The 26,870-nt window shown below is 40.8% G+C and overlaps 1 protein-coding gene across 1 annotated transcript in view; it reads left to right on the top strand.

Moving 5' to 3' along the window:
* LOC126424568 (serine/threonine-protein kinase par-1-like) overlaps positions 1–26,870 on the top strand; it is a 474,571-nt gene that overhangs the window by 408,003 nt on the left and 39,698 nt on the right. Inside the window, exons 9-12 of the mRNA XM_050087312.1 lie at positions 420–642; positions 7,862–7,998; positions 8,248–8,401; positions 12,105–12,287. Of these exons, the coding sequence (XP_049943269.1) occupies positions 420–642; positions 7,862–7,998; positions 8,248–8,401; positions 12,105–12,287 (697 nt within the window). The remainder of the gene's footprint in view (positions 1–419; positions 643–7,861; positions 7,999–8,247; positions 8,402–12,104; positions 12,288–26,870) is intronic.

The raw sequence follows: 26,870 nt of genomic DNA, 5'->3' as shown, positions 1-26,870 counted from the left end.
TGCACGGCCTGTGGGGAGAGTGGTTACACAACAATAATATCCCGATAATGGACTGGCCTGCGCAGAGTCCTGACCTGAGTCCTATAGAACACCTTCGGGATGTTTTGGAACGCCGACTTCGTGCAAGGCCTCACCGCCCGACATAGATACCTCTCCTAAGTGCAGCACTTTGTGAAGAATGGGCTGCCATTCCCCAGTATCTGATTGGACGTGTGCCTGGGAGAGCGGAAGCTGTCACCAAGGCTAAGAGTGGGCCAACCCATTATTGAATTCCAGCATTGCCGATGGTGGGCGCCACATTTTCAGCCAGGTGTCCGGATACTTTTGATCACATAGTGTACGTTTCCTTTCCTTTGCTTGCCACTTCTTTTTTCTTCTCTCTTCCTTGCTTCTGGATCCCTGACCTTGACCCGTTGCAGGCGCCTCCCGACGCGGCACTTGTCGAGCGTGTCGGCGGACGAGGGGGTGGAGGTGGAGGCGGAGGGCGGCTACGGCAGCGCGTCGTCCTCCAGCTGCAACAAGGGCCTCAGCCAGCACCTCAGCTGCGACTCGGGCTGCTCCGCCGTCTTCGAGGGCTCCGGGCTCGACCTCGCCTCCAGCCTACCCTCCTGCAGCTACAGCCGCGACGGCTCCGCGCTCGAGGTGAGTGCCGGCGCTCACTAACAGCGAGGCCAAGCACAGAAGAATAGTGGGTCGCTGAGGCTGGCGAGTGGTGTACAGCCGTGCCTTAGGCATCCTAGTGTTGGCCTTGCAGCGTTGGTGAAGTGTGTTCCTTAAGGGGAGAAACCACATTAGGAGGCTCGTTGACACTGATTTTTTGGGATTTTTTTGGGTGGGATGAATTACTTAGTTATTGTTGTTGTGGTCTTCAGTCCTCAGACTGGTTTGATGCAGCTCACCATGCTACTCTATCCTGTGCAAGCTTCTTCATCTCCCACTACTTACTGCAACCTACATCCTTCTCAGTCTGCTTAGTGTATTCATCTCTTGGTCTCCCTCTACGACTTTTACCCTCCACGCTGCCCTCCAATGCTAAATTTGCGATCCCCTGATGACTCACAACATGTCCTACCAACCGGTCCCTTCTTCTTGTCAAGTTGTGCCACAAACTCCTCTTCTCCCCAATTCTATTCAATACTTCCTCATTAGTTATGTGATCAACCCATCTAATCTTCAGCATTCTTCTGTAGCATCACATTTCGAAAGCTTCTATTCTCTTCTTGTCCAAACTATTTATCGTCCATGTTTCACTTCCATACATGGCTACACTCCGTACCAATACTGTCAGAAACGACTTCTGACACTTAAATCAATACTCGATGTTAACAAAACTTTTCTTCTTCAGAAACGCTTTCCTTGCCATTGCCAGTCTACATTTTATATCCTCTCTACTTCGACCATCATCAGTTATTTTGCTCCCCAAATAGCAAAACTCCTTCACTATTGTAAGTGTCTCGTTTCCTAATTTAATTCCCGCAGCATCACCCGACTTAATGCGACTACATTCCATTAGCCTCGTTTTGCTTTTGTTGATGTTCATCTTATATCCTCCTTTCAAGACACTGTCCATTCCGTTCAACTGCTCTTCCAAGTCCTTTGCTGTCTCTGACAGAATTACAATGTCATCGGCGAATCCAAAGTTTTTATTTCTTCTCCATGGATTTTAATACCTACTCCGAATTTTTCTTTTGTTTCCTTTACTGCTTGCTCAATATACAGATTGAATAACATCGGGGAGAGGCTACAACCCTGTCTCACTCCCTTCCCAACCACTGCTTCCCTTTCATGTCCCTCGACTCTTATAACTGCCATCTGCTTTCTGTACAAATTGTAAATAGCCTTTCGCTCTCTGTATTTTACCCCTGCCACCTTCAGAATTTGAAAGACAGTATTCCAATCCACATTGTCAAAAGCTTTCTCTAAGTCTACAAATGCTAGAAACGTAGGTTTGCCTTTCCTTAATCTTTCTTCTAAGATAAGTCGTAGAGTCAGTATTGCCTCACGTGTTGCAATATTTCTACGGAATTCAAACATATTTCCCGGGGTCGCCTTCTATCAGTTTTTCCATTCGTATGTAAAAAGTTCGCGTTAGTATTTTGCAGCTGTGACTTATTAAACTGATAGTTCAGTAATTTTCACATCTGTCAACACCTGCTTTCTTTGGGATTGGAATTATTATATTCTTCTAGAAGTCTGAGGGTATTTCGCCTGTCTCATACATCTTGCTCACCAGATGGTAGAGTTCTGTCATGACTGGCTCTCCCAAGGCCATCAGTAGTTGTGATGGAATGTTGTCTACTCCCGGGGCCTTGTTTCGACTCAGGTCTTTCAGTGCTCTGTCAAACTCTTCACGCAGTATCGTATCTCCCATTTCGTCTTCATCTACATCCTCTTCCATTTCCATAATATTGTCCTCAAGTACATCGCTCTTGTATAGACCCTCTATATACTCCTTCCACCTTTCTGCTTTCCCTTCTTTGCTTAGAATTGGGTTTGCATCTGAGCTCTCGATACTCATGCAAGTGGTTCTCCTTTCTCCAAAGTTAGAATTTAATAAAATTTGACATTATTTCATTCATATTCCGAACAGTTTTTGTGAAAGTTTTTTAATAGTTTCAGGCAAATATAACAAAGTTACGCTGTGATGTCCGCTGAAGGTTGTGAGTATAATTCCCCAATTGCGTGCAGTGCAGCCATTTCTAACAATACCACCACTTGCAAAGTAGGTTAGAAATCAGATTAATAATGTTACTCACGCAGCATATGTTCGCTTTATCGGGCAACAACGAAGTTATTGACTGTGGATGGTATCGTCAGAATGGAAATAATGAAGTCACTGTAAAACAGTCATTAATTTTGGCACTTATCTTGAATGGATTCACACGTAGATTTCGTGGAAGTTGTTATGGCTCATCTTGTTGATTCTAGGGTGATTCCACTTTGACTGCTAGAAGGTCCAGATCTGTATTTTAGCAATATTTGAAGACCTAACAAAGGCGTTTTTCAGGAAATTCTTAATGATTAGACAATCCCAGATCAGAACAATGGTATGGTAGAAATTATTTTTGACTTGGTGCTCACGATCCACATTTTTATTAAACTTCTTGTAAATTCACATAAACTACTTCTTAATTGTCACATCATCAAGAAAACAGTTTTGTATCAATCTTCGTACACTTAATTTTCACTTTAACCGAACACAAGAAAGTCAAAGATTATGACAGTCTCACAGAAATGAATACACACAAGAACCATATCACTGTAGTATATCGATACGTCGGAGTACCTATACATCAACCAAATGTGAATATTATCACAAAAATATGTCTGTTACTTCTCAGAAAAGTAGTTCCATATTACTGGTATCGAGAACTGGGGTTGGGGTGCCGTAATGGTCACGTAAATAAAGAACCATTACACATTCCTATTTTCATCTGTAATCAAAAAGGTTTTTTTTACATAATAACTTATTTTCTAAGAATATGAACCTCAATACAGGTGAAAATAATGAAAATTAAAAATTTTGCTCGCGTTGGAACAATTTGCTTCGATTTTCACGATTTTTTTCTCTAATTATGCAATGAAAAATACCCTTAAAATCACGATATCATCTCAGAAGGCTGTTCATGTAATTCGTAATTTTATAAAGAATCGTACTATCATTTTTCGTAATGATCGGTTCTATACTTTCTGACTGCACGCAAATGTGAAAAAGTTATTTCGAGATATCGCGTTTGATAAATAAATTCTCGGAAACTAGAAATTCAAGTAAGTTAACAATACTGTAAAATACTTACCGATTAATCTGCGATTCCGTACCATATAGTAATCCTTCTTCTTCCTCATAGGCTTCGTTTAGCGCTTGCAACTGTGCATTCCAACCTTCCTTCGATTGCAGTGAACTACGTCGATTCTGCCGACTCACACGATGGTTATCCATATGTTCGGCATAATTGAAGCTGTGCGTGCCTACTACAATTCCTGCCTCGTTCATCACCATCAGAAGGGATGAATATCCTTCATTGAATAAGCCCGCTGCTAAATACGATGCCAATTCAACGACCTTTAGTCTGGAGAGCAAGTGCTTAGGAGCTAATCGTCAAATAGTGGAAACTTTCATTGGCATTTTGTGTGTGGCCACCTAAACATCTCTCCAGTAATTCATCCCTTGATAAATCTTCATATATTGGAAGAATTTCCTTCTGTACGTCGGGGTGCAATGGAGTAGGGTGCGTTTCATGTTCCGTTCCAAGGACTGTTCGCTTCAGCCATTCGTACCAGCTGTCTTCTCCCTCTGGGCAATACTCGTGTCGAGGATTTTCATCTGTGGAAATCATATGATAGTATGCCGCCATAATTGCTTTTTCCAGCCTTTACCCGATGTGCACTCGCTTCTACGCTCATAAAACGTAAACGAATGCGAATTTCGCTTTGAAGTTTTGACGGTGTGTTCTTGGATATTGAAGCTAACGATTTATGCAATAAAACATGGGATTTTTTGAACCTCCTAAAGTGGTTTACCCCCTTAACCAACATCGCTATATGTTAACTGGCGCCGGCCGAAGTGGCCGTGCGGTTAAAGGCGCTGCAGTCTGGAACCGCAGGACCGCTACGGTCGCAGGTTCGAATCCTGCCTCGGGCATGGATGTTTGTGATGTCCTTAGGTTAGTTAGGTTTAACTAGTTCTAAGTTCTAGGGGACTAATGACCTCAGCAGTTGAGTCCCATAGTGCTCAGAGCCATTTGAACCATTTTGTTAACTGGCTACACGCGAGCGGAAGAGTGGGAGCACTGACATATGGATCTTTACTGCGTGACTTAAGGCTAAACGAGACGAGACTATCGGAAATTTTCGGAGGGTGGGCGCTATGTTCATGTTTATTCATCTCATGGGGTATTTCTCCCAGTTACCTTGTGTACTACAGTGTAGCAATTTCTTCTACGTAAGGTCCAAGTTTAGTCGAGCTACAGTATGCTACTTGGCAATGACACAACATGGGAAAGGTACTTTCGCCCTTAAGTTTTGCACACCAGTGATTTGATTATACATATCTTAAGTTTGGCAAACCTCTATAGATTTCCAATAATTTTAAAATGAAAGAGCGTTCTGCAGATTTTTTAAGGCATTTTCACAATTCGATTGACACAAGACAGCAAACCGCCCAAATAAATATTTTGGCATACGGGACTGAACTGACAGTATTGCACAGAACAAAATGTTGCCCGATATTATTTGGTCGAGGAGCCGATTTAACTCAAGGTGAACACACTTTTGAGTGCATTTGTCTTGTTCCGTGCTTACTGTGATTGTCCTCGTGCAGAGTATGGTATCCAAAAGTTCTCGAAACATAACTGCAACAGTTATGTCTTATCTATATCTTATACCGTAGCATCACCTTCAAGTTAACCCCTTCGGGAGTAATCACTCAGATCCTTTACGTTTATGCCAGTTTCAAAACTAAGTCCTGGATTTTTTTTTAGTGTGTTTCACACACTCCACGATTCCACTTGACTACTATTCACTGTATCAGATCTTTATCCCTCCAACTGTTGTTCATCCTGGGGAATATGAAGACGTCGCCTGGAGCTAAGTGTGGTGAGTACCTTTGCTCCTCATGTTCTGCCTGAAACGTCTTAGAAAATCGCTATACAACTCTAATAACCGGTTGGCCTGGAGAGAACACTTCGTTAACAATCGCATCAGTATTATATATATATATATATATATATATATATATATATATATATAAAATTAAAAAAAAAAAAAGATTAGTGAGCTCTTTTTGGCCGAGGTGAAAGAGTAGTCTTTCATTGTTGGTCCCTTTCTGAAGACATGGCCATAAATATAACTTTCATCTCTAGTGATGCAGCGCACACTTCATGGCAATACTTCTCACACTTCCTGCTACAATACATTCACATGTATCGTAATTTATTGCGTAGGTGTTGCAGAGGTCTTTTATAATTTGTCAGTGATCTTGCAGATTCAGATCCCTCCCTTTCCGAACATTTTCAACTGTGATGCTAGTTGACAGCCGACTGGAACTTTCCGTCATCCGTCCAGCAACTACCGAGCGAGGTCGCGCTGTGGTTAGCACACTGCACTCGCTTTCGGGAGGACGACAATTCAAACGTGTGTCCTTGCCTTCAGCAAGGTCCGAGGAGGCACGCAGGGGGAGGGTTTTATTAGTGATTCGGATCTCCAACGTTAGGCGGGTGATGGAGCCCCTTAGGGAAATAGCGAAAAGGTCGGGGAAGATGGCCAGTGTTCACTCTCTCTGCTTGCCGGGGGGTCTCATCCGAGATGTGGAGGAGAGTACTGGGTGCACCTGACTGCAAATTTGTGCTTATGTCGGCACCAATGACTCCTGCCGTCTGTGTTCAGAGGTCATCCTCAGTTCATAGAGGCGGTTAGCGGAATTGGTGAACGAGGAAAGCCTCGCTCGCGGGGTGAAATCTGAGCTAACTATTTGTAGTATCGTTCCCAGAACCGATCGCGGTCCTCTGGTTTGGAGCCGAGTGGACGCCTTAAACCAGAGGCTCAGACGATTCTGCGGAGATCTGGGGGTGCAAATTTCTCGACCTCCGCTATCGGGTGGAGAAATGTAGGGTCCCCCTGAATAGGTCAGGCATGCACTACACGCAGGAAGCGGCTACAAGGGTAGCGAAGTAAGTGTGGAGTGCACATGTGGGTTTTTTAGGTTGGAGAATTCCCTCCCTAGGCCCGACAAGACGTCTCCCGAGACGTGACAGGGTAGCAGTAGGCCAAACGCAACAGCGAATGACAATGTTAATGTGATTACAGTAAACTGCAGGAGCGTCTATAGAAAGATCCCAGAACTGGTCTCGCTAATAAGCGATCACAATGCCCACATAGTACTAGGGACGGAAAGTCGGCTGGAATCAGATGCAAACAGTAATGAAGCTCTGAACTCAGATTGGAATGTATACCACAGAGACAGGCTGGACAGTGAAGAGGGAGGTGTGTTTATAGCGATAAAAAGTTCAATAGTATCGAAGGAAATTGACGGAGATCCGAAATGTGAAATGATTTGGGTGAAGGTCACGGTTAAAGCAGGCTCAGACATGGTAATTGGATGTCTCTATAGGCCCACTGGCTCAGCAGCTGTTGTGGCAGAGCAACTGAAGGAAAATTTTGAAAATATTTCGAGTAGATTTCCCGACGCGAACCGGAACCGTGGCAAGGCGCCCTTGGCGGCGCGGCTCTACGCATGTGGCGTGCTATTTCGTGGGTTTCGCGCTCCACAAACCCTAAGTCCCTAAGTGCGATATCATTGCAGCGACTCGTGCACTTCACGTGCTCAATTAACGATGCGCCATGTCACTGGGTCACAATTGTTCACAACTGAAGAACATTTTGGACAATGCGAGCGAATGATTTGGTCGTCCTGATCGCCTGACATGAATCCCGTGGAACATGTGTGGAATATAATCGAGAGGTCAGTTTGTGCATAAAATCCTGCCCCAGCAGCACTTTTGCAATTACGGACGGCCATAGAGGCGACATGGCTGCAGGAGACTTCCAAATCGAGTTCTTGTATTACACCCGGCAAAACGAGTTCCAACATGATATTGGGAAGTATTCCGTTACTTTTGTCACCTCATTCTATGGCGAGTCTTCTGGCGGTATTTAAATGTACTCTTTAACCATTTGCGCGCAAACTTCGAATCTTTGGACCTTTTGGATACCGCCCTGTACACCGTGTTCGGGTGTAGCTGTTACAGCCGGCTGCGCGGTGGTGGGTTGTAACCTGTCTCTTAGTAGAGGCGTCGGCGGGCTATGAGTGGGTGTGGCGTGTTGTAGGTGTTGTAGCTAATAGCTGCGGCCCGCTTGGCCTCAGGTGTGGCTGCCGGCAGCGGCGGCAGGTGTCGCGTGCGGGGGCGTGTCGACTCCGCCCCCGCGGCCCACCGCGTCGCCGACTCCGCCCCCGGGCCTGGTGCCGGCGGCAGCCGCCCTCGCGATACGCCCCCGTCTGCCGCAGCTGGCGGGGGCGGGCAGCTGCGAGGGGGCGGCGGCCGCGGCGGCAGCTGCGGCGGCGGTCGGCGGTTCCGGAGGCGGCGGGGGCGGCCCCGGGGATTTCCGCGACGGGCGGCGCGCGTCGGACGGCGGGCTGGTGGCGGGCGGCGGCGGCCCGCTGGGGGCGGCGCTGGGGCTGGCGGCGCGCGCCGGGGGCGTGCCCGAGCTGCACGGCGCGCTGCGCTGCCGCTACCGAGAGCCGCTGCCCAGGGCGGACCGCGACCGCGCCGCCAGGGAGCGCCTGGGGCTGGCCGCCGCCTCCCAGGGCCAGGGCCAGGGCCAGGGGCTGCAGCACCAGCTGCTCGCCTCACGCCTCCTGCACTCCCGCAGGCTCCTGCTGCAGACCATGCACGCCAAGCACCAGGTCAGTCACTACCCAGCACGCAGTACTCGGCACTCGTTCATCCGACGTAGTGTTACTAGTCACCACCAGTGGGTAATGATGTCTCCAAACTCTTGTGGTGCCATTTCTTTCCTATCTTCCGCCCTCGTCTGTTCATCCCTTCTTCACTCCAGTCTCATTTCCTTTACGTCACTCAGTTCTCCTTTCAATTCATTCATTCAGTCCCGTATTTGTTCAGTCCCGCGGTCTTTTTTCCGGTCCCGTGGTCCTGTCTTCTGTTCCCTATTTTTTTAGGTTACTATTGACCGACTGACTCATTCATTCATTTTGCAAGTGATTGATTGATTCGTTTATTCATTTATTTACCTGTTCAGTTTGCAGATGATTGATTTGTTCATTTTTTCTGCACGTAATTGATTAATTACTTCATTCATTCGTATTGCAGTTAATTGACTGCTGAAATCATTCCTTCAGTTATGCATTTTTCTTGATTCATTTCTTCATCCATCCATTCATTAATCCATCCATTCATCCATCCCTTGATCCCAGAGCTCAGTGACGTGTTCAGTCTTTGTTCCGTGCTAACAGAATATGCATTTCAAGGTGTTGGAGCATTTTCCATTTAGTCTTGATCTCGACTGTCAGATTTCCAATTGTTTTGACCACTTAAAAGACTGTTTAAAGGCTGTGTGTTCAGCCTCGATTCAGATGAGAAGCCTTTAACGTAGGTAGCTACGCAACACAAATACAAAATAAAAAATATCTTTGTGTTCATTGTATAGTGCGATCTCGATTGTAATTTTGAAAACTGTAGACGCAGTTACTTTGTATGGATTTTGTTTTTCTGGCTATTTCAGTGGACAGCTGATATGAATTAAGTCAGCGGACAGCTATCCAAATCCCAGTAGTGCCTGTTCAGACACATGGAACTTAATTTGACAGAACCATTAAGACTTTTATATGGCTCGTTAGCAGGATTTTGGCAGTTTGAAGTGAGTTTTATGTTGCAGGCAGCATGTTTCTCCGTACATCAGTAACAATGTTACAGCGTCATAGTGAACGTTTCAGTCGGAAATTCTTTTTCTTCTTCCTGCATGTCTTAGCCATTTGCCTGTTATGCCCCATTGGTTGAAATTATTTTCATTTTTCCGTCTGTCCCTTGGCCTTTCTAAACATTTTTTGCCCACTGGATGGTAACTCATCATTAATTTTGGTACTCTCCCATCCTCCATTCTTGTTACATAGTCCTTCCAGCTGTTCCTGTATTCCTTAATGTTCTCATTTAATCTTCTCACTCCCAGTTCTTATCTGATGTCAGCATTCGTTGTCCTGTTGGACAGTGTGCAGCCAGCTACTCTTCTTAGGAATCACATCTCTGATGCTTGTATTCTTCGCTCATTTCTTTTTATTACCATCCACAGCTCACTTCCATATGCAATGGGTGGTACTGACATAATTTTATAGAACTGAAGTTATTTTATTTCTTCTGTTAGTTCTGAAGGCTATACAGATTGCTCTGTTAACATTATTAAATCGTTCTAATTGCTTTTGTATGTCAATTTCGATCATAAATAGTATAGTGTTACCAAAGAAGTTGAACCGATTACTCTATTTATTTTATGATCATTTCTTCATATTTTGTGGGAATTGGCTGCTGGCCCTAAATGCCATAACTTTTGTTTTCTTTGAAGATACTAATACATTATGTAACTTAGCTGTTCAGGACTGTACCCATCATTGTAGGCAATATAAACTAACAGCAAAATAGAGCTATTATTCGAATAAGAATTTTTGTTTAATTTTTCTGTATAATCTAATATCATGGATTGTCATAAAATACAAACTTACAAACTATATGCTATAAAAAGAAAAATAATTTAAAATAAGAAGTGGCAGATGAAAATTCGTTTCGTTTTTTTTTTTTTCAAATTTCATGAAATTGTTAATTGTATAATAAAATTTTAGACTTTAACAACAACATTAAATGCTTGTTTATAGGCCTGTAATTCAAATTTATAGAATCTGAATATGGCCTTTTCTGATGGTATCGGAAAACCTGTGTATCAATGAACCGAGTACTTGAAAAGAGAGAGGAGGGGGGGGGGGGGAGGGGGATGATAATGATAATGCCGATGATGAAAACAGTCATGGTAAATTTGGTAACATTGTTCTAATAAATTAGAAAATTGTCTCATAGTTATTTTCTGCCATACACTCAGTAGTAATAGTAGTAGTAGTAGTAGTAGTAGTAGTAGTAGTAGTATAGTTCATAGGTATCAAATTACACATCTAAAACAAAAACAGGTGAATAAACAGAAATCAAAGTCAAGTAACATGATATGGAAAATGGGAAAAACCTATGAGGATATGTTACCAAATGGCAGGCATTTTGGAAGCTACTATCTTGGATTCAGTTCGTAGTTTTAAATGGAAAGGAGTCATGCGACATATCAGACAGGTAGAGGAACAGCAGTGTTTTTCATTTGATCATAGCTTCATTGACTGTCAAGTTATGTCTCATTTTTTTACACAGTGAGGCGAGTGCTGGTGATAACACATAAAGGCTGTAAGGTGTTCAGCACCTTATATCAGTACATTTACTGGAATGTGAACACTAGCATCAACTGTCAGCCGTATACAGCTGACCCCAGTTTCCTATTATTGAATGTTATAGAATGATGCAAAACGGTGGTTGATATTGCTTCATCCTTACTTGTTTTAAGTCAATCAGCTTCCAGTTTGACAGAGCAAGTTTCATGGAATATTGTCAGAAGTTTCACAGTCGTGCTGAGGGTAATAGGTGATATGTCTGGGTGGCAACAGCTGAAATTCTCTGTGATAACATGGGTGGTTCTGTCTCCTGTTATCAAGAAGATCCAGTACTTTTGTTAACGTGATCAGCTTTCGCATGATCTGTAATGAAAAAACAGTAGTCGTGACACGAGAATGCTCCAATGAAAGGCACCATTGTTTTTTGTGCATTCTCTATGAGTTTGATTTGTCACATAATCATCTACCGATTTGATAATTATTAATTGTATCCAAGGTGGTGGCTTCCAAAATTTTACGTCTTCCTCTCACACTATGTGGCTCTTTAGTGGACACAGGAGGGAGTAATCGATGCTGTTCATCATCAGAGAATTCAGATTTTAATGTATTGTACATCTAACATCAATAGGAAAAAAAAAAAAAAAAAAATGTTGCTGTAGTGGCAGCATCAGTTGCAAACTGTAGTTTTGATTATAGAGGTATATATGTACACAAAAGATTTATAAATCAGTCACTCTTCAATACAATGTCTATTCAGATAATGTCAAGCCTTGGCCACCATGAAAGTCTGTAAGTTTTATTCATCTCACAAACGCATAAAAATGGGGTTAGTATATGAAAATTCAAACTATGCTCGCATCTCATTGGCAGCAGCTTAATTGTTTGTGGCAACGCCCTCGTGCTGCAGTATTGGCTGTAGGAAACACGGTGGTGTAACTGGCTGTGTGGCTGACTAGATAATAGCCAATACCACACAAAATGGCCACCATGTTGGTAACATAGCCTCACGTTTTACCCCTCTCCAAGCTCTTACTACTTCACATAAGATTTATTTTGATTCACTTGTTATGTTTTAGAAGTGTGCTCCCACACTTATACACTACCCTGTGGTAGTCCCAGGTGCCACAGTGCTTCTAAGAAGAAATGTAGTAACAAAAACATCGTGTGCATACAGGAGCCACTCATCCCGAGGACACCGCGTGCCCACGGTCCGGTGCTGAGGCAGGCGTCGTACAAGATGGCCGTCCAGCAGGCACCGTTGCTGCCCCCGCTGGAGCCGCCCCCACTGCCGCTGGCCGACGACTGGCGTTCACTGCCCGGCTCGCTAGCTGCTGCCTGCTCACTCGCAGACTCCCAGGTACCGGCAGCGGCCAGGCCGACAGCCGGCCCATAGTACTGCAACGTACTGTGCCGTACTGCTCTGGTGACGGGCTCCCGTGCTCGCAGTTTGCTAGTTGTAGTAGTAGCGTTGACTCTTGTGTAGCCTGCAGAGTGAAGTGGTGAGCATAATGTTTTCCTAGTGGCTCACATAGACAGTAGCTAGAACAAATAACTTGCTCGATTCAGTACTTACAATATCACCACCACTACACGCAGGAGAGTGCCCCCAATAGTGTGTCTACCACGAGAGACTCTGTGCCTTGAAAGGTAGCTCCGCAGAAATACAGAACACAACTATCACAAACAAGTACAGTAAGAAGAATTTGTGGAACTGTAACAGTGTTCATTTAATGTCGTGCAGTCAAGCAGTCATTGGGACTCTTTCAAGTGATATAACAAGTGCACACACATAAAATTCATAAGAGCTGAAAATTTTTAGAAGCATAGCACAAGGTAGTGTAATGAAGAGCACTACAGAGCATCTGTATTGTATGTTAGTTATTCACAGTCTTTAATTCTGGAATGTTATTTCCTTACTATCTGTTGGCACCAGATAGTTTTTCCGACAAGGCTTACTTTGAAAAGTTGGCTGCAGCTATTCTTACATACATGTAACATAAAAATAAAGTTACCCTCATCTAATACCAAACAATAAAGAGTTCATAATTCATTATATGAAATAAAAACTACTAGGGAAGAAGTGCATGTTAAAAATTTTACAAAACGTGTTTTAATGTGTGATTGCAGGGACGTCATTGCAAAATTGTAAGACAACCATAGTGGTTGAAATTATTTTTTAAAATATAGTTTGCAAGGGAAGAAGAGTTAACAACAACATAAACAGTGGGAAAACGACTGAAATGAGGATCTGAAAAATGAAAACAGCAGTGAGAGGAAAGGTTAGCGTACACATGCATGTACACAGACTATGCATGTCAAAATTATACACAGAACAATGGAAATGTAATTAATTTCTATTAAAAGCAGCCTTCATAGGAGATGGGGTAGTTAAAGGTTAAGTTAATAATTTTGATTGCTCACTAAATTAGTAGTAAACAAACTTTCATGTGCTGGAGGCAACACTCCTAAGACTGCTGCTCCATCCAGCAGATGGCAGAAGAAATGCTTTCCTATTTGGATGGGTCTGTTTCTTGATACAATTTCTGACCTGTTTAAATTTCATGGCATATCTGCGAGTCATACCCTGAACAAAGAGAAATGCTCACTTTAACCAGCTTGGTACATGCATTTGCTATTCTGAAATCTTTGTGGCAAAATGAAGATTGACGTCTGTCTCAAGATAATAATCCAAGGATGTAGGACTTTTGAACAAATGGCAAGTGCCTCAAATCACACTAGTAGAGCTATGGTCTCTTTATCTGTACTGAAATCCCAGTTTAGGGCAAAATTCTCACATCATAGCAGGATATTTTTGTACAATAGTGGGAAGTGTTAAGATGAAGTTAAACTTATAATTACTACTTTGGAGAATTTGTCCTGGGAGAAAATTAATTTTCTTTTTTTAATATCTTTTAGTTATTTCTTTTCTAGTGGTAGATTTGGATTCATAGAAACCATTTCCCAGATATCCTCTTTACACTGTAATCTAACAATATACTCATTGACAGATTCTTTGTCAATTTTGCAAAAGTATATTGAAAAAGTGTCGCCATCTTCATCATTGACGTCAATACAGATGTTTGATTTTTGTTGTGGAGATGCATGCCTTGGGAATGTGAATCCCATATTCTCTCCACCTCACTGACTTACTTGTCCCTGCCATATGTGACACGGAGGCCCTAAACCAACTGAGGAAAGGAGTGTCAAAATGCATGGCAAACCTCAGGAAGTCTGGCTACGCCATTGAGGAGGAATTATGTGTGTGTGGCAATCTACAGGACACACATCTGCTGGTCTGCAGAAACCTGCCCAATCCTTGCACCACAGGTCTTTATGCAGCAAGTGATAAGGTCATCAAAACCATGGAATTTTGGGGCTTGTGGTCCATTTAATAGAATGCTATAGGTATCTTCTGCATTATGTTATTACTTTCAGTATCTTATATTGCTGTACTGTACTTTTATTTATCATTCTGCATTTTAATTACTTTGCGTATCTAAGTCCTGGACATGTATAATAAACAAACTTGTTCCTTTCTTCCTGTCGCAGGTCATATTCTGTTTTCAGAGCTTTTCAGAGACTTTTTTGTGTTCAGATGTTGCCCTTGTAACAACCTTTTGCTTTAGTGTTATTTCATGCATTTTCTCTCAAGTGGTGTTCTCTTTACATCTCCGGCAACACTGTCAAATAGCACCTCCAGAACATGTAGCCTGTCTTTGATTTTTGGCACTTCTTTTTCCCATTTGTTATGAGTGAACAGTATTTCATATAATGCTACATTTTCAGCAACATGTTATTTTCTCTCGAGGTGATAGTACCAAAGTCATGGCCTAGTTAAAAGTTTAACTTCATTTTAAAACTTCCCTCTAATGTACACAGCTATTCTGCTGCCATCAGCATCCTGTAATGAAAAGTATCCTGTAATGAAAAGTATATCATGTATATTTTTTTACTCAGTCATCCATTTTGTGTAATTTTGGACTAACTTACAGTTGTAAACTTGCATTACCTGTTGAAGTGTGAGGTAGTGAAACATTGCTAGAATGAAATTTGTAATCATTCATTAGAAAAGAAAAGAATAAATGAAGAATGGGAGAAATTGGATTCGGGCAAGTTCACTTGTAGGCATCATTTTTTGGTCCTCCCAAAAAATACATAATTATTTTGAAATATATACTTTTTTAGATATTGTATCATGTGATTTAAGTACCACCACAAAAGTTTCCTTGATTTTGAGAACAAGTGGACTTTTTAAAAGTTGGCACATTCTACTTCATGAGTGGTTTTTTTTTTTTTTTTTTTTTTTTTTTTTTTTTTTTTTTTTTTTTTTTTGTGAGCATGAGATGTGAGAAACCTACTTTTTGATATCGCAAGACTATTATGATGTACAATAATACAGTTTGCTGATTGATAGTTTTGTAATATATGCTTCAATATAAATTATTAATTTTCAATATTAGGTAAGTGTTTCTTAAAGTAATGCTCTAACATAGTTTGTTGCTGTTTTGTATTTACTTAGAGAGTGAAGACCTGATTTAACATTAAATACACCAAATAAATGCGAACTTACAATTTTTTAATGAATACACTTACTATTATTTACTTAATGTTACGCTGCACCAATAAAGATCATTAAAGGCACACACATGATAATGAACTGGACAGAAAAGTTTCCCAGTCAATACAATACATAAACTAAAAATATAGAAGAGAGTTGGGTAGTTTTATTGGCAAAAGAAACAGCACAAAGGAGGAAGAATGAATTCTAAATTGACATGATATTCTCGGAAAACAATAGAAATATTTGCAGGGATAGGTGCATGTAGACATGAATTGAAAGGACAGTAATTTACAGTTAAAAAGTTTAGTGCCCATTTTATTAGTTTTTATAGTGAGTGTGAGTAATTTGTGTTCAGTGGGTTCGGACAGATTTGTTACATCTGTAACTGCTTTATGTGGAAATTTAAGTATACAGTGAAAAACATTTGCTAGTTGATTTATGTGTGTATCCTGTAAAAAATATTAAAAAGCACTAATAGTAAGTAATGGCTAGTATCATCATTAGCAATTTTTGTTGTGGAAATTGTTACTCAGTATGAAATGTTTATACCAAAGAAGCAAGGGAACTTGGTAGAAAGAAGTCATAGAATAAAAGAAACACATGTATTTCTGCTTGTGGAAAGACTGGATTGTCATACTACAGTGAATCCTGTTAAAAAAAGGGATAAAAGTGGTGTAATGATTCAGGATAGAAGCACCAGTGTTAAGAGAGATTGTGCAGAAGTCGAGAAGAAAAACTGTTTTGTTCTTTGTCCTTGTAATTCTTGAACATTTTAAAAATCCACTCAGCTAATGGCTTTCAGTTAGAAAGTTATGCCTAAAACCTTAAGGGATAATACAAGTAATTGGGAGCCCTCTTTTACAGGTTTTTAATTTGTGATATTTTTTATCTGCCTGGGTACATAGATTTGATATTTGATGGACAATAAAGTATTATTTTCCGTATTACACTTTACTTTCGAAATTTGATTTGACTTGCATTCTTAACTATGTAATTCTCTTCTGCATAACTTGAGGTCACTAAATCAATTTTTTAACTGTTTCAAAAATTTGGTGCTCATATCTGAATCATTAGACATGTGAACTCTATATTTGTCTTATGTTCTGAGTTTTGAGAATTAGCATGGCTTCAAATTTTATTTTTTATTTTTTTAATGGTCTGGTGCTGATACTTATATCAGATTCTAAGCATGTGAGTGATTGGTTGTTTAGTATTTTTTCCTAGAGATGTGATAAAAGGTGCTTCTTAAGGTATAGTGGTTCCTATGTGTGGCTAATGGATTCTGTGAATCCGTTGTTTTTGAATCTGCATGTAATCTTACTGTAGCTAATTGTTCCTATAAGCAAGAATCACGCTGGAAAATTTAGAACAAAATGGACTGCTAGTGGTTTCTTAATGCATGTAGACTTTGTTTGGTAATTTATTTACTTTTATAATACTTAAGTTATTCAGAAATATTTATTTAAATTTATAGTTGTGAGTCTCTTTGCAAAGAGTAATGTATGTTAAGTGGAATAGATTATGATTTGTATAATTATCTGCTTGTTATGTTACCAAAGGATACTTGTGTAAGATGTTTCCTAGATTTGAAGCAAAATAAAATGTTCAAAGCATTTTTACTTTCATGAGTGTAACTCGTTTTTATAATGCTGCACCCTTATTTTAATTTATGAAAATTCAAGAATGTGAGATATGGATACAGATTAGTGTTTTATTTACTCAGCTTTCTTTACCAATCCCCTGTTTTATTGGTAATTTATGAAGAGATATTTTCATGGAGATTTCCAAAATTATGGGAAAACTGCTCTCATGCAGTCAAGATGTCCTTTTGCTAGATAAACATGACTGTATCAAGAAGGACCAGTAAAAATTTGTTTCATTAATGTTCTTGTTGTTATTTTGAGTTGTGGTGTTCAATGATATTGAAATGACAATTATCTTAGATTACTTGGTATTTTATGCTATCAGTCGGCTAGTTGACAGAAAGGAGAGAAAAGAGAATTGGTTCCACATAACAGACTGCATACAATTTTTTTATGAAAATGCTAATAATTGCCTTAATCAGAGTAGATCATACTGCTTTTCTTCATAACTCACTATTGTAGTATCTATGGAGATGGAAGAGGGACAGATTAATAGGCAACTGTGCAAGATATCTTTCATTTTGTCACTTACATAGCTGTCCACATGTAACATCAGTAAAACATGCAAATAATAACAACACAGTCACACATGTAAACAGTGCTTGAAGCATGTCTATCCTTTGGAGTGATCATTTTGTGATATTATCCGTATATGAACTTACTGAATCCGTCAACAGCAATGAAAAGTGTCAGCATACAAACATACACCAAAGGCTTCCAGATACTTCAAACTTAGATTAGTCTCTGAATAACATCTCAGATCATTGCTGCATATTGCAGTTTCTATGTTGCTGTGCTCACTGTGATTGTTCAACCTTATTTCGTTTGTGTGATAAATGTTTATTGGCCATAATGCACCCCTTTAAACCTTGTTCATAGAGACAGCATTGCACTGTTGAAACAAAGTTTGAAGCTGTTTGCATACTATTTGCTTATTCACGAATTTCAGGTTCTGTGTGAGTCCTCTGACATTTACTCTGTACAGATATGAGTTGATCTTCCTTGTATGAAGTTACTCAGGGTCTTTCAGATCGTGAAGCACTTGCTTTGGCACAAGTTTGTGTGAACCAATGCAATGTATACACCACTGTAAATTGGACTATGCTAACTTTTGTTGCTATAGTCCTACTAGAATATCCTTCCTGATGCAGAGCTACAATTACAGCATGTTTTTCAATTCCAGTCACCTCCTTCTGCCCAATTAGGAGGAAATATGGTATGGACCTGACCAGGAGTACAAACACATTGCTAGATGGACGCAGTGCACTGTAAGCTAAAGTGAATTGATAGCTACACAAACAGCAGAAGGAATAAGGCCTATTCGAATGGAACCATCGTAAGTGAAGGCACATCAGCATCCTTGTGGGTACTCACCAGTGGCTCTCTACATGAACAACCAGACAAACACACAACAGATTCTTAGTCTTTGCAAGTTTATAATTGTTTTATTATCAGAATGGGGATATGGAAGAATATTCAAAATGAAATCCTTGTTTTAGCCACATATCCATTGTTGTGTCAGATGACTGAAAACGTTTCACAGGTAATGTACATAGCCATAATAGTAAGTAAAGCAGATAGTAGACTTCAAACAATGGAAAATCTAGGATGGAATGTAACATTAATATGAGAAGGAAAGTTGCCACTCACCATATAGTGGAGATGCTGAGTCGCCCATAAGCACAACAAAAATCTTTTCGTTGTGCCTATCGGTGACTCAGCATCTCTGCTATATGGTGAGTGGCAACTTTCCTTCTCATAAGATAGTAGACTTCAGTTCATTGGTAAGATACTGCAGAATACTATAAGTCTACAAAATACATTGCTTTGGAAACAAGCAATGGAAAGTCTAGGGTGGAATAACAACAGTATGGAAAGGAGAGATTGCCACTCAGTACAGGAGGCGTTGAGCTCACAGACAGACACAATGAAAGAGACTGTTAAAATATTAAAGCTGTAGCACACTGACGCAGTGCCACATGTTTGAGTTGTGCTTGTGTGTGTTTCCGAAGTGCAGAAGAAAGACTTCAACTGAAATTTTAATATTTTTGCAGTCTTTTTTCATTTTGCCTAACTGGGACTGAGCACCTCCTCTATATTGTTAATAACAGTCTCTCCTTTACATATTGTTGCTTGTAAAGCACTCATACAATACAGCACAGAATATTTCTAAAATGTGTGGGGCCACACCACATATGACTGATGGGATACAGAATGTATACAATGAAGGACAGCACCAGGGATCACATGTTGTTTGACTCTTGGAAGAACACTGCAGAGATGCTTAAAAAGCTAAACTGGTAGACACTTCAAGATACATGCAGTCTATCCCATGAAAGCATTATTACAAAGTTTCACTCTGCTGTAGAATCTTGTTGGCACTTACTCCCTTTGTATTGTTCCAGTAGGGGTTGTGAACACAAGATTGTACTAATAAAAATGTGCATAAAGATGTTCAAGCAGTCATTCCTCCCATGCTCTGCACATCTGGATTGGGTATATGCCCTAATAATTGCCACCATGTGAAGTACGCTTTGCCGTGCACTTCAATGGTTTGCAAAGTATGCACTGCATATTAAAAACAAACTGTCAAAAAAATTAACAAAAAGCACGTCATGTCCTGACTCATAATTTTTCTTTGATAAATTTGTGTAGATTCTGATAATAGAGCTTTCTAAAATTAGAAACTTTAGCAACTATACTGTCTAGAAACCAACTTAAAATCGACTGTAAAGTCATAGTTTTTTTAATTGATGGTATGTTGGACTTCTACAAACAATCAAGTAAATCACCAAACTCAGAAAATAATTTCTATTTAAACAGCTCTCTTTAGACATAAAACATTTACTAGCTTTAAATCCACAATATCATCATCCATGCCATTGAAATCTTCATAGTTTGACAAACCCATCCAGACTGCAATATATTACATTACGTTATCAGTGAGAACTGTACGAGGTGGAATCCAAAATTTTTGGGACTGCTGCTGCCATTTGGAAAGTAGGAGTAGTAGATCTTTGCATCGCTAGGTGGCGAGAGCTGCGTATCTGATGCGTCAGTGTGTGGCATGGCATTCAGCTGGGAGGAAGTGTTGCATGTCCACAGTGATTTCCGTAATACTCTGTGTTTGGTGTGTGGGAATTTTACGAATGATCCACGAACGGAACAGCGCGTGTTTATCAAATTCTGTGCAAATCTCGGGAAAAGTGCTACGGAGACCCTTGCAATGATTCAACTGGACTTACAGTTATTAACCAGAGACAAAGCAACAATCATCCCAGTGGAAGAACCCGGGCTCTCCAAGACCCAAAAAAGGGAAACAGGTGCAGAGCAAAGTGAAGAGCATACCAAGGGAATTGTGCACAAAGAATTCATCCCACCCAACTAAACAGTGAATTCCACGTACTACTGTGACGTTTTGTGATGGCTCCGTGAAAATGTGCGGTGCTGATGACCCGAATTTTGGCATCAAGGGAAGTGGCTGCTGCATCACGACAACATGCCCTGTCACACGTCGTTGCTTACCAGGACCTCTTTGGCAAAAACAACATGGCAGTTATATCTCACCCACCGTATTTGCCAGATTTGGCATCATGTGAATTCACGCTATTCCCAAAACTGAAACTCAAGTTGAAAGGCCATTGGTTCAAAACTCTAGAGAGGATTCAAGAACATCGCGGGCAGTGATAAACACCCTCAAAGAACAGGACTTCCAGGAAATGTTTGACCAGTGGCAGAAATGCTGGGACCGGTGTGTACGTGCATATGGGAACTCCTTTGAGGGTGATGGTGACTGTTAGTCCAAAGGTAAGGTTATCAAAAGATGGCAGCACCAGTCCCAAAAATTTTGGATAGCACCTCGTATGCTACTCTAAGGTGTAAACAACAGCATGGCCACAATGAACTGAAGTTTATTCTTCCTCCACATACAAGTAAACAATAGGTGAAAATATGGATACAAACATAGAAACCATCCAGGTACTTATACAAGCAGTTGCTGACAATAAGTGTGAATGCAATATGAGGGCAAGAGCCTGTGCACTGGGCTTATAAGGAAGAGGGTTCCAGAACATGGCACGGAGGATGTTGTACCATGTGCACAATTCATGTGGCCCATCACAGGTGCACAAGTTGTGTGGCTGGCCTGTGCAGGTGCTGTTGGCAGAATACCTGAAGTGTACTGCACTGTTAGCTAGGTGTTCGAGCACATATCGAAATATTATTATGCACAGAGCTATTGCAAGAAACAGTCATCATCTTTGTTTTTACTGGTATAAAATTTCTTTCTTATCATAACATGGCCTTTTGTACACTCATTGGTTCCATGTTCTTGCTGCCATGCTATATACCCTTCAGCCAGATCAGCTATACTCTCTGAGATAGCTGTTCTCTTCTTACCCCTTTTTTCTGTTTGTTATGGTCCATCAGAATCAACTCCAAGCCTTTAAAACAACAACCAAACTACATTGCTTAGTGCATTATAGACATATTTTCCAATCCTTTCAGTAGCACATTGACATGCACTGAAGACAATGTTTTGGTGTTACTACACCGAGTAACTGTGCTGAAATATCTCGATGTTATTTAAGGAACCTGAAACAGTAATTACAATGTCATTTGAGGTGTTTATAGGAGACAGTTTTGTTACAGATATGTCTTACATGTTGTGGAGGGTGCTTATATAATTTAATATGCTGTCTGTCTGTCTTTCTTTCTGTCTGTCTATCTATCTATCTATCTATCTCCTCTTCACTTTGGCCATTTCCTTTACCCCTCCTTCTGACCATATCATCCTCCCCCTCTTCCATTTCCATCAGCCGTCTACCTGTCTACACCTTCCACATGCCCCATGCTTCTCCCCCTCCTCCCTTCTATCTATCCATTTTCTCCTTTCTCCTTGCTCTGTCCATCCCTTCCTCTATCCATCTCAAACTGTCCCCAGCAGTGCTCATTTCCACATGTTGCCTCTGCAATACAATTCAATAAAGCAAGCTGATACTGGTCCCACAACATGACTGTCGTGCAGGTCAGGGTACACATCAGAGGCTTGAAAATGTTTTATTTACTCCTGACATACAGCTTGCCATGCAAATCAGGTCTATATAGCAGGCCAGTACAACAATACGACACGCCTGTTGTGCAGGGCAGCCTTCATATTAGAGCCCCTGACATATAGGCTGTCTCCCCCCCCCCCCCCCAAAAGAAGGTTGCTTTGACAGGCTCTTACTGTCCCCATACAACATAATTGTTGTCCAGGGCAGCCTATATGCTAGGGGCTGGGGAAAAAAAACACGTTTTCGCCCTATCTCTGTTCCTACTGGAGCTAGGAGGCTATACCATTACTTCATTACTAGATCTGCATCAATTACCAGTTGTGACTGGACAGACTGCGTCAGGATTACATACACTATGTGATCAAAAGTATCCGGACAGCTGGCTGAAAATGACTTAAAAGTTCATGGTGCTCTCCATAGGTAATGCTGGAATTCAATATGGTGTCAGCCCACCTTTCGGCTTGATGACAGCTTCCACTCTCACAGGCATATGTTCAGTCAGATGATGGAAGGTTTCTTGGGGAATGGCAGCCCATTCTTTATGGAGTGCTGCACTGAGGAGAGGTATCGATGTCGGTCAGTGAGGCCTGGCACGAAGACGGCATTCCAAAACATCCTGAAGGTGTTCCATATGATTCAGGTCAGGACTCTGTGCAGGCCAGTCCATTACAGGGATAATATTGTTGTGTAACCACTCCGCCACTGGCCGAACATTATGAACAGGTACTTGATTGTTTTGAAAGGTGCAGTCACCATCCCCGAATTGCTCTTCAACAGTGGGAAGCAAGAAGATGCTTAGAACATCACTATAGGCCTGTGCTGTGGTAGTGACATGCAAAACAACGAGGGGTGCAAGGCCCCTCCATGAAAAGCACGACCACAGCATAAAACCACCACCTCCCAATTTTATTGTTGGCACTACGCATGCTGGTAGATGAAGTTCACCAGGCATTCGCCATACCCACACCCTGCCAATCGGGTCACCACATTGTGTACTGTGGTTCGTCACTCCACACAACGTTTTTCCACTGTTCTGTTGTCCAATGTTTACGCTTCTTACACCAAACGAGGCGTCGTTTGGCATTTACTGGCATGATGTGTGGCTTACGAGCAGCCACTCAACCATGAAATCCAAGTTTTCTCACCTCCCGCCTAACTGTCATAGCACTTGCAGTGGATCCTGATGCAGTTTGTAATTCCTGTGTGATGGTCTGGATAGATGTCTGCCTATTACGCATTACGACCCTCTCCAACTGTCGGCGGTCTCTGTCAGTCAATGGACGAAGAGGCCTGTAAGCTTTTGTGCTGTACGTGTCCCTTCACGTTTCCACTTGGCTATCACATCGGAAACAGTGGACCTAGGGATGTTTAGGAGTGTGGAAGTCTCACATACAGACATTTGACACAACTGACACCCAATCAACTGACCCTGTTCGAAGTCCGCGGAGCACCCCATTCTCCTCTCCCACAATGTCTAATGATTACTGAGGTTGCTGGCAATAGGTGGGAGCACAATGCACCTTATATGAAAAACTTATGTTTTTGGGGGTGTCCGGATACTTTTGATTACATGGTGTACATAAGATTTGGTTACAATTTTATGCAACGTACAGAAAAGTACCCACAATAAGAGCATATATAACATATTAAGACAGTATTATTTTGTCCATTCGCTTTGGTCAACACTGAAAAACTCTCCAATAGAATATAATTGGTGTTCCTTAAAGTCCTGTGCAATTGTCCATTTGAACAGTCCTAACGGCAGAGACTGCACTTCTTGGTTCAGTGTATTGAACATTTTTAGGGCTACCACTGAAAAACTGTCTTGCGTTCCAGTCAGTTGACAACTTGGTACTTCAATGTTCTTGTTGAGGGTGTCGTGATTATGAATGTCTTACTTCATGCTGAAATCACCTTGGTTTTCCTTTACATGGCTGAAGCATAGAAACACCTATTAGCTGAATACTGTCATTATCCCTAAACTGGTAAATATAGGTTTGCAGTGCTCCTGTTTTTTACTTAACGTAATGATTCTGACAGCTTTTTTTTTGGAGCATTAACACCACCTTAAAACCTGCCGAGCGTCCCCATAACAGCAGACCATAATTAATATGGTTATGAAAGAGTGCATAATGTATTGTTAATAGTAACTTTTAGTTTTCTTAGCCAATATATAACACAAGAGAGCTTGTAACACAAATACTCTGTGCGCTCTTTCGTTGTTAGTTTGCTGTTTATCATGAAGCCTAGTAGTTTGACAGCATCCATGTTATCCTGGCAGCTGACTTTGCTGGGACTTCATATCATGTGTTGTGTTTTTTTCTTGACCATTTTAATTTTATTTTCGATGAACCACTCTTTAATGCTTTCAAAGAGTACGTCTGCTGTCAACACAGCTTGTTCAGCCATTTTTGTCTCGGCACAGTGTGTGGTATCATCAGCAAACTGTAGAATGTCATAGATACAAGTTATATTATTGACATAGATAAGGAACAGGAGAGGTCCTGTGATGGATCCCTGGGGTACACAATGCTCCAATTTTTGCTCTTGGGAGGTTGCTCCATGGACTGATACTATTTGTCTTTAGTTTTCAAGATACTAATGAGACCTGCTGTTTCTGTGCCAGATTCAGGTGAAAGACCTCCAGGAGAGAGGGGGGGGGGGGGGGGGAGAGAGAGAGAGAGAGAGAGAGAGAGAGAGAGAGAGAGAGAGAGAGAGTGAGTGAGTGAGTGAGTGAGTGAGTGAGTGAGTGTTCAAACAGTAAATGATACAAAATAGAAGTCAAAATTCACAGGAGAATAACCTGTTGTTTCGTAAGTTACGTTAAATAGCTGCTGTTTATCTTACATTTGAAGCTTAATATACACATGAATATAATGGTATTATTCAAAGCAAATAATTATCTACATCTGTAGCAACACAGCCTTGTTTACAATACATTACTACATGTTAAGCAGCTTTACAGTGAAAGAAAATACCTTATTGTGGTATCTTTGAAATCTTGTGTATTCTTTGTCATGCTAGGAACTATTCAGACGTTGCCATAAGAACATTTGCAGTCCACTGATAATAATTTTCCAGGTATTTTATTATTATTATTATTATTATTATTATTATTATTATTATTATTATTATTATTATTATTACTACAGAACATTTCCAGAAATCACTGAAATCTTTAAGAAACCCTTAGGGTCTGTAACTGTTTAACAGGTCAAAGACAGTAAATAGATGGGAGTTGATATTCTGATAGCTCACCAGCTGCCCAATACCAAGGAGTAACTTCACAATTGATGGACAGAATTTCTAATCACCCACGATTTAAACCTGGAACTTAACTGTTCACAGAAATTTATACAAGAGGGACAAGATTCAAAAGCTCCCATGTGTGGTATAAATTACTATATTTACATGCAACACCTAAGTTATAAACCAGTTTCATATTACTGCTTCTGTTGGGTCATGTAAACACTCAATTATTGATTCTGGAAAAATGGTTCTAATTGCTGGATTTCCTCTTCCACAAGTGATGTTCACTTTCATGGGAATGTTCAACTCTCTATGAAATATGCTCAGATTGTCACATTCTTCTAGTTTTTAAAAATATTAACTAATATCGATGGAGTGACATTTTGTGCAGCAAAGGAGAGTATGAATTATTAGACTGAGGAAGAAGGAATCTTGTAGTTGGATTTACAGGAAACATCTTATGTACTGACTTATGTTCTGACTTATGTTGGAAAGGAACTGCTGATTTCTAGTCGTCAACCGTATAAAAGGACTGATGATCAGAAAACTGATGTTTGACCTGGTTATCAGAATCCATTTGCGTTCTAAAATGTGAACAAGATAGCACAAAACAGTTCTTGAGACTTGATTTTTGTCTTCCCAGTGTCATTTTTGGTGTTAACTTGGTAAATGACTCAAAGAATTTGAGAATACATTGACACACATAACAAAGTTTGACATTTTGTATGTGAAATGATTGATAGTCAGATCAATGCTTTGTGAAGGTAGATTACTTTGATAATTGCATTGTAAGTGTATGTCACCTTTTTTTGAGTCATCGGTCTTCTGACTGATTTGATACAGTCCACCACAAATTCCTCCCCCTGTGCCAATCTTTTCATTGCAGAGTAGTAACTGCAACCTACATCCGCAGTTATTTGCTGGATGTATTCCATTCTCTGTCTTTGTCTACAGATTTTACCCTCTACAGGTAAGTCATTCCCTGATGTCTTAACAGATGTCCTATCATCATGTCCCTCCTCGTCAGTGTTTTCCACATTTTGCTTTCATCTCTGATTCAGCACAGAACCTCCTCATTCCTTACCATATCAGTCCACCTAATTTTCATCATTCGTCTGTAGCATCACATCTCAAATGCTTTGATTCTCTTCTGTTCGGGTTTCCCCACAGTCCAAGTTGTACTACCATACAGAGCTGTGCTCCAAATGTACATTCTCAGAAATTTCTTCCTCACATTAAGGCCCATGTTAGATACTAGTAGACTTTTCTTGGCCATGAATGCCCATTTTGCCAGTGTTAGTCTGCATTTTGTGTCGTCCTTGTTCCATCCATCACGGGTTATTGCGCTGCGTACTCTCTAATTCTGATATTAAGTTGCATTCCTGCTCCTGCTCATTACTTTATCTGTTTTTGATGTACTGTTAGTCCACATT

The sequence above is a fragment of the Schistocerca serialis genome, chromosome 10 (assembly GCF_023864345.2).
Source record: "Schistocerca serialis cubense isolate TAMUIC-IGC-003099 chromosome 10, iqSchSeri2.2, whole genome shotgun sequence".
NCBI classification, from domain to species: Eukaryota; Metazoa; Arthropoda; class Insecta; order Orthoptera; family Acrididae; genus Schistocerca; species Schistocerca serialis.
The sequence above is the reverse complement of the archived record's forward strand: the minus strand, read 5'-3'. Positions and strand labels throughout refer to the sequence as shown.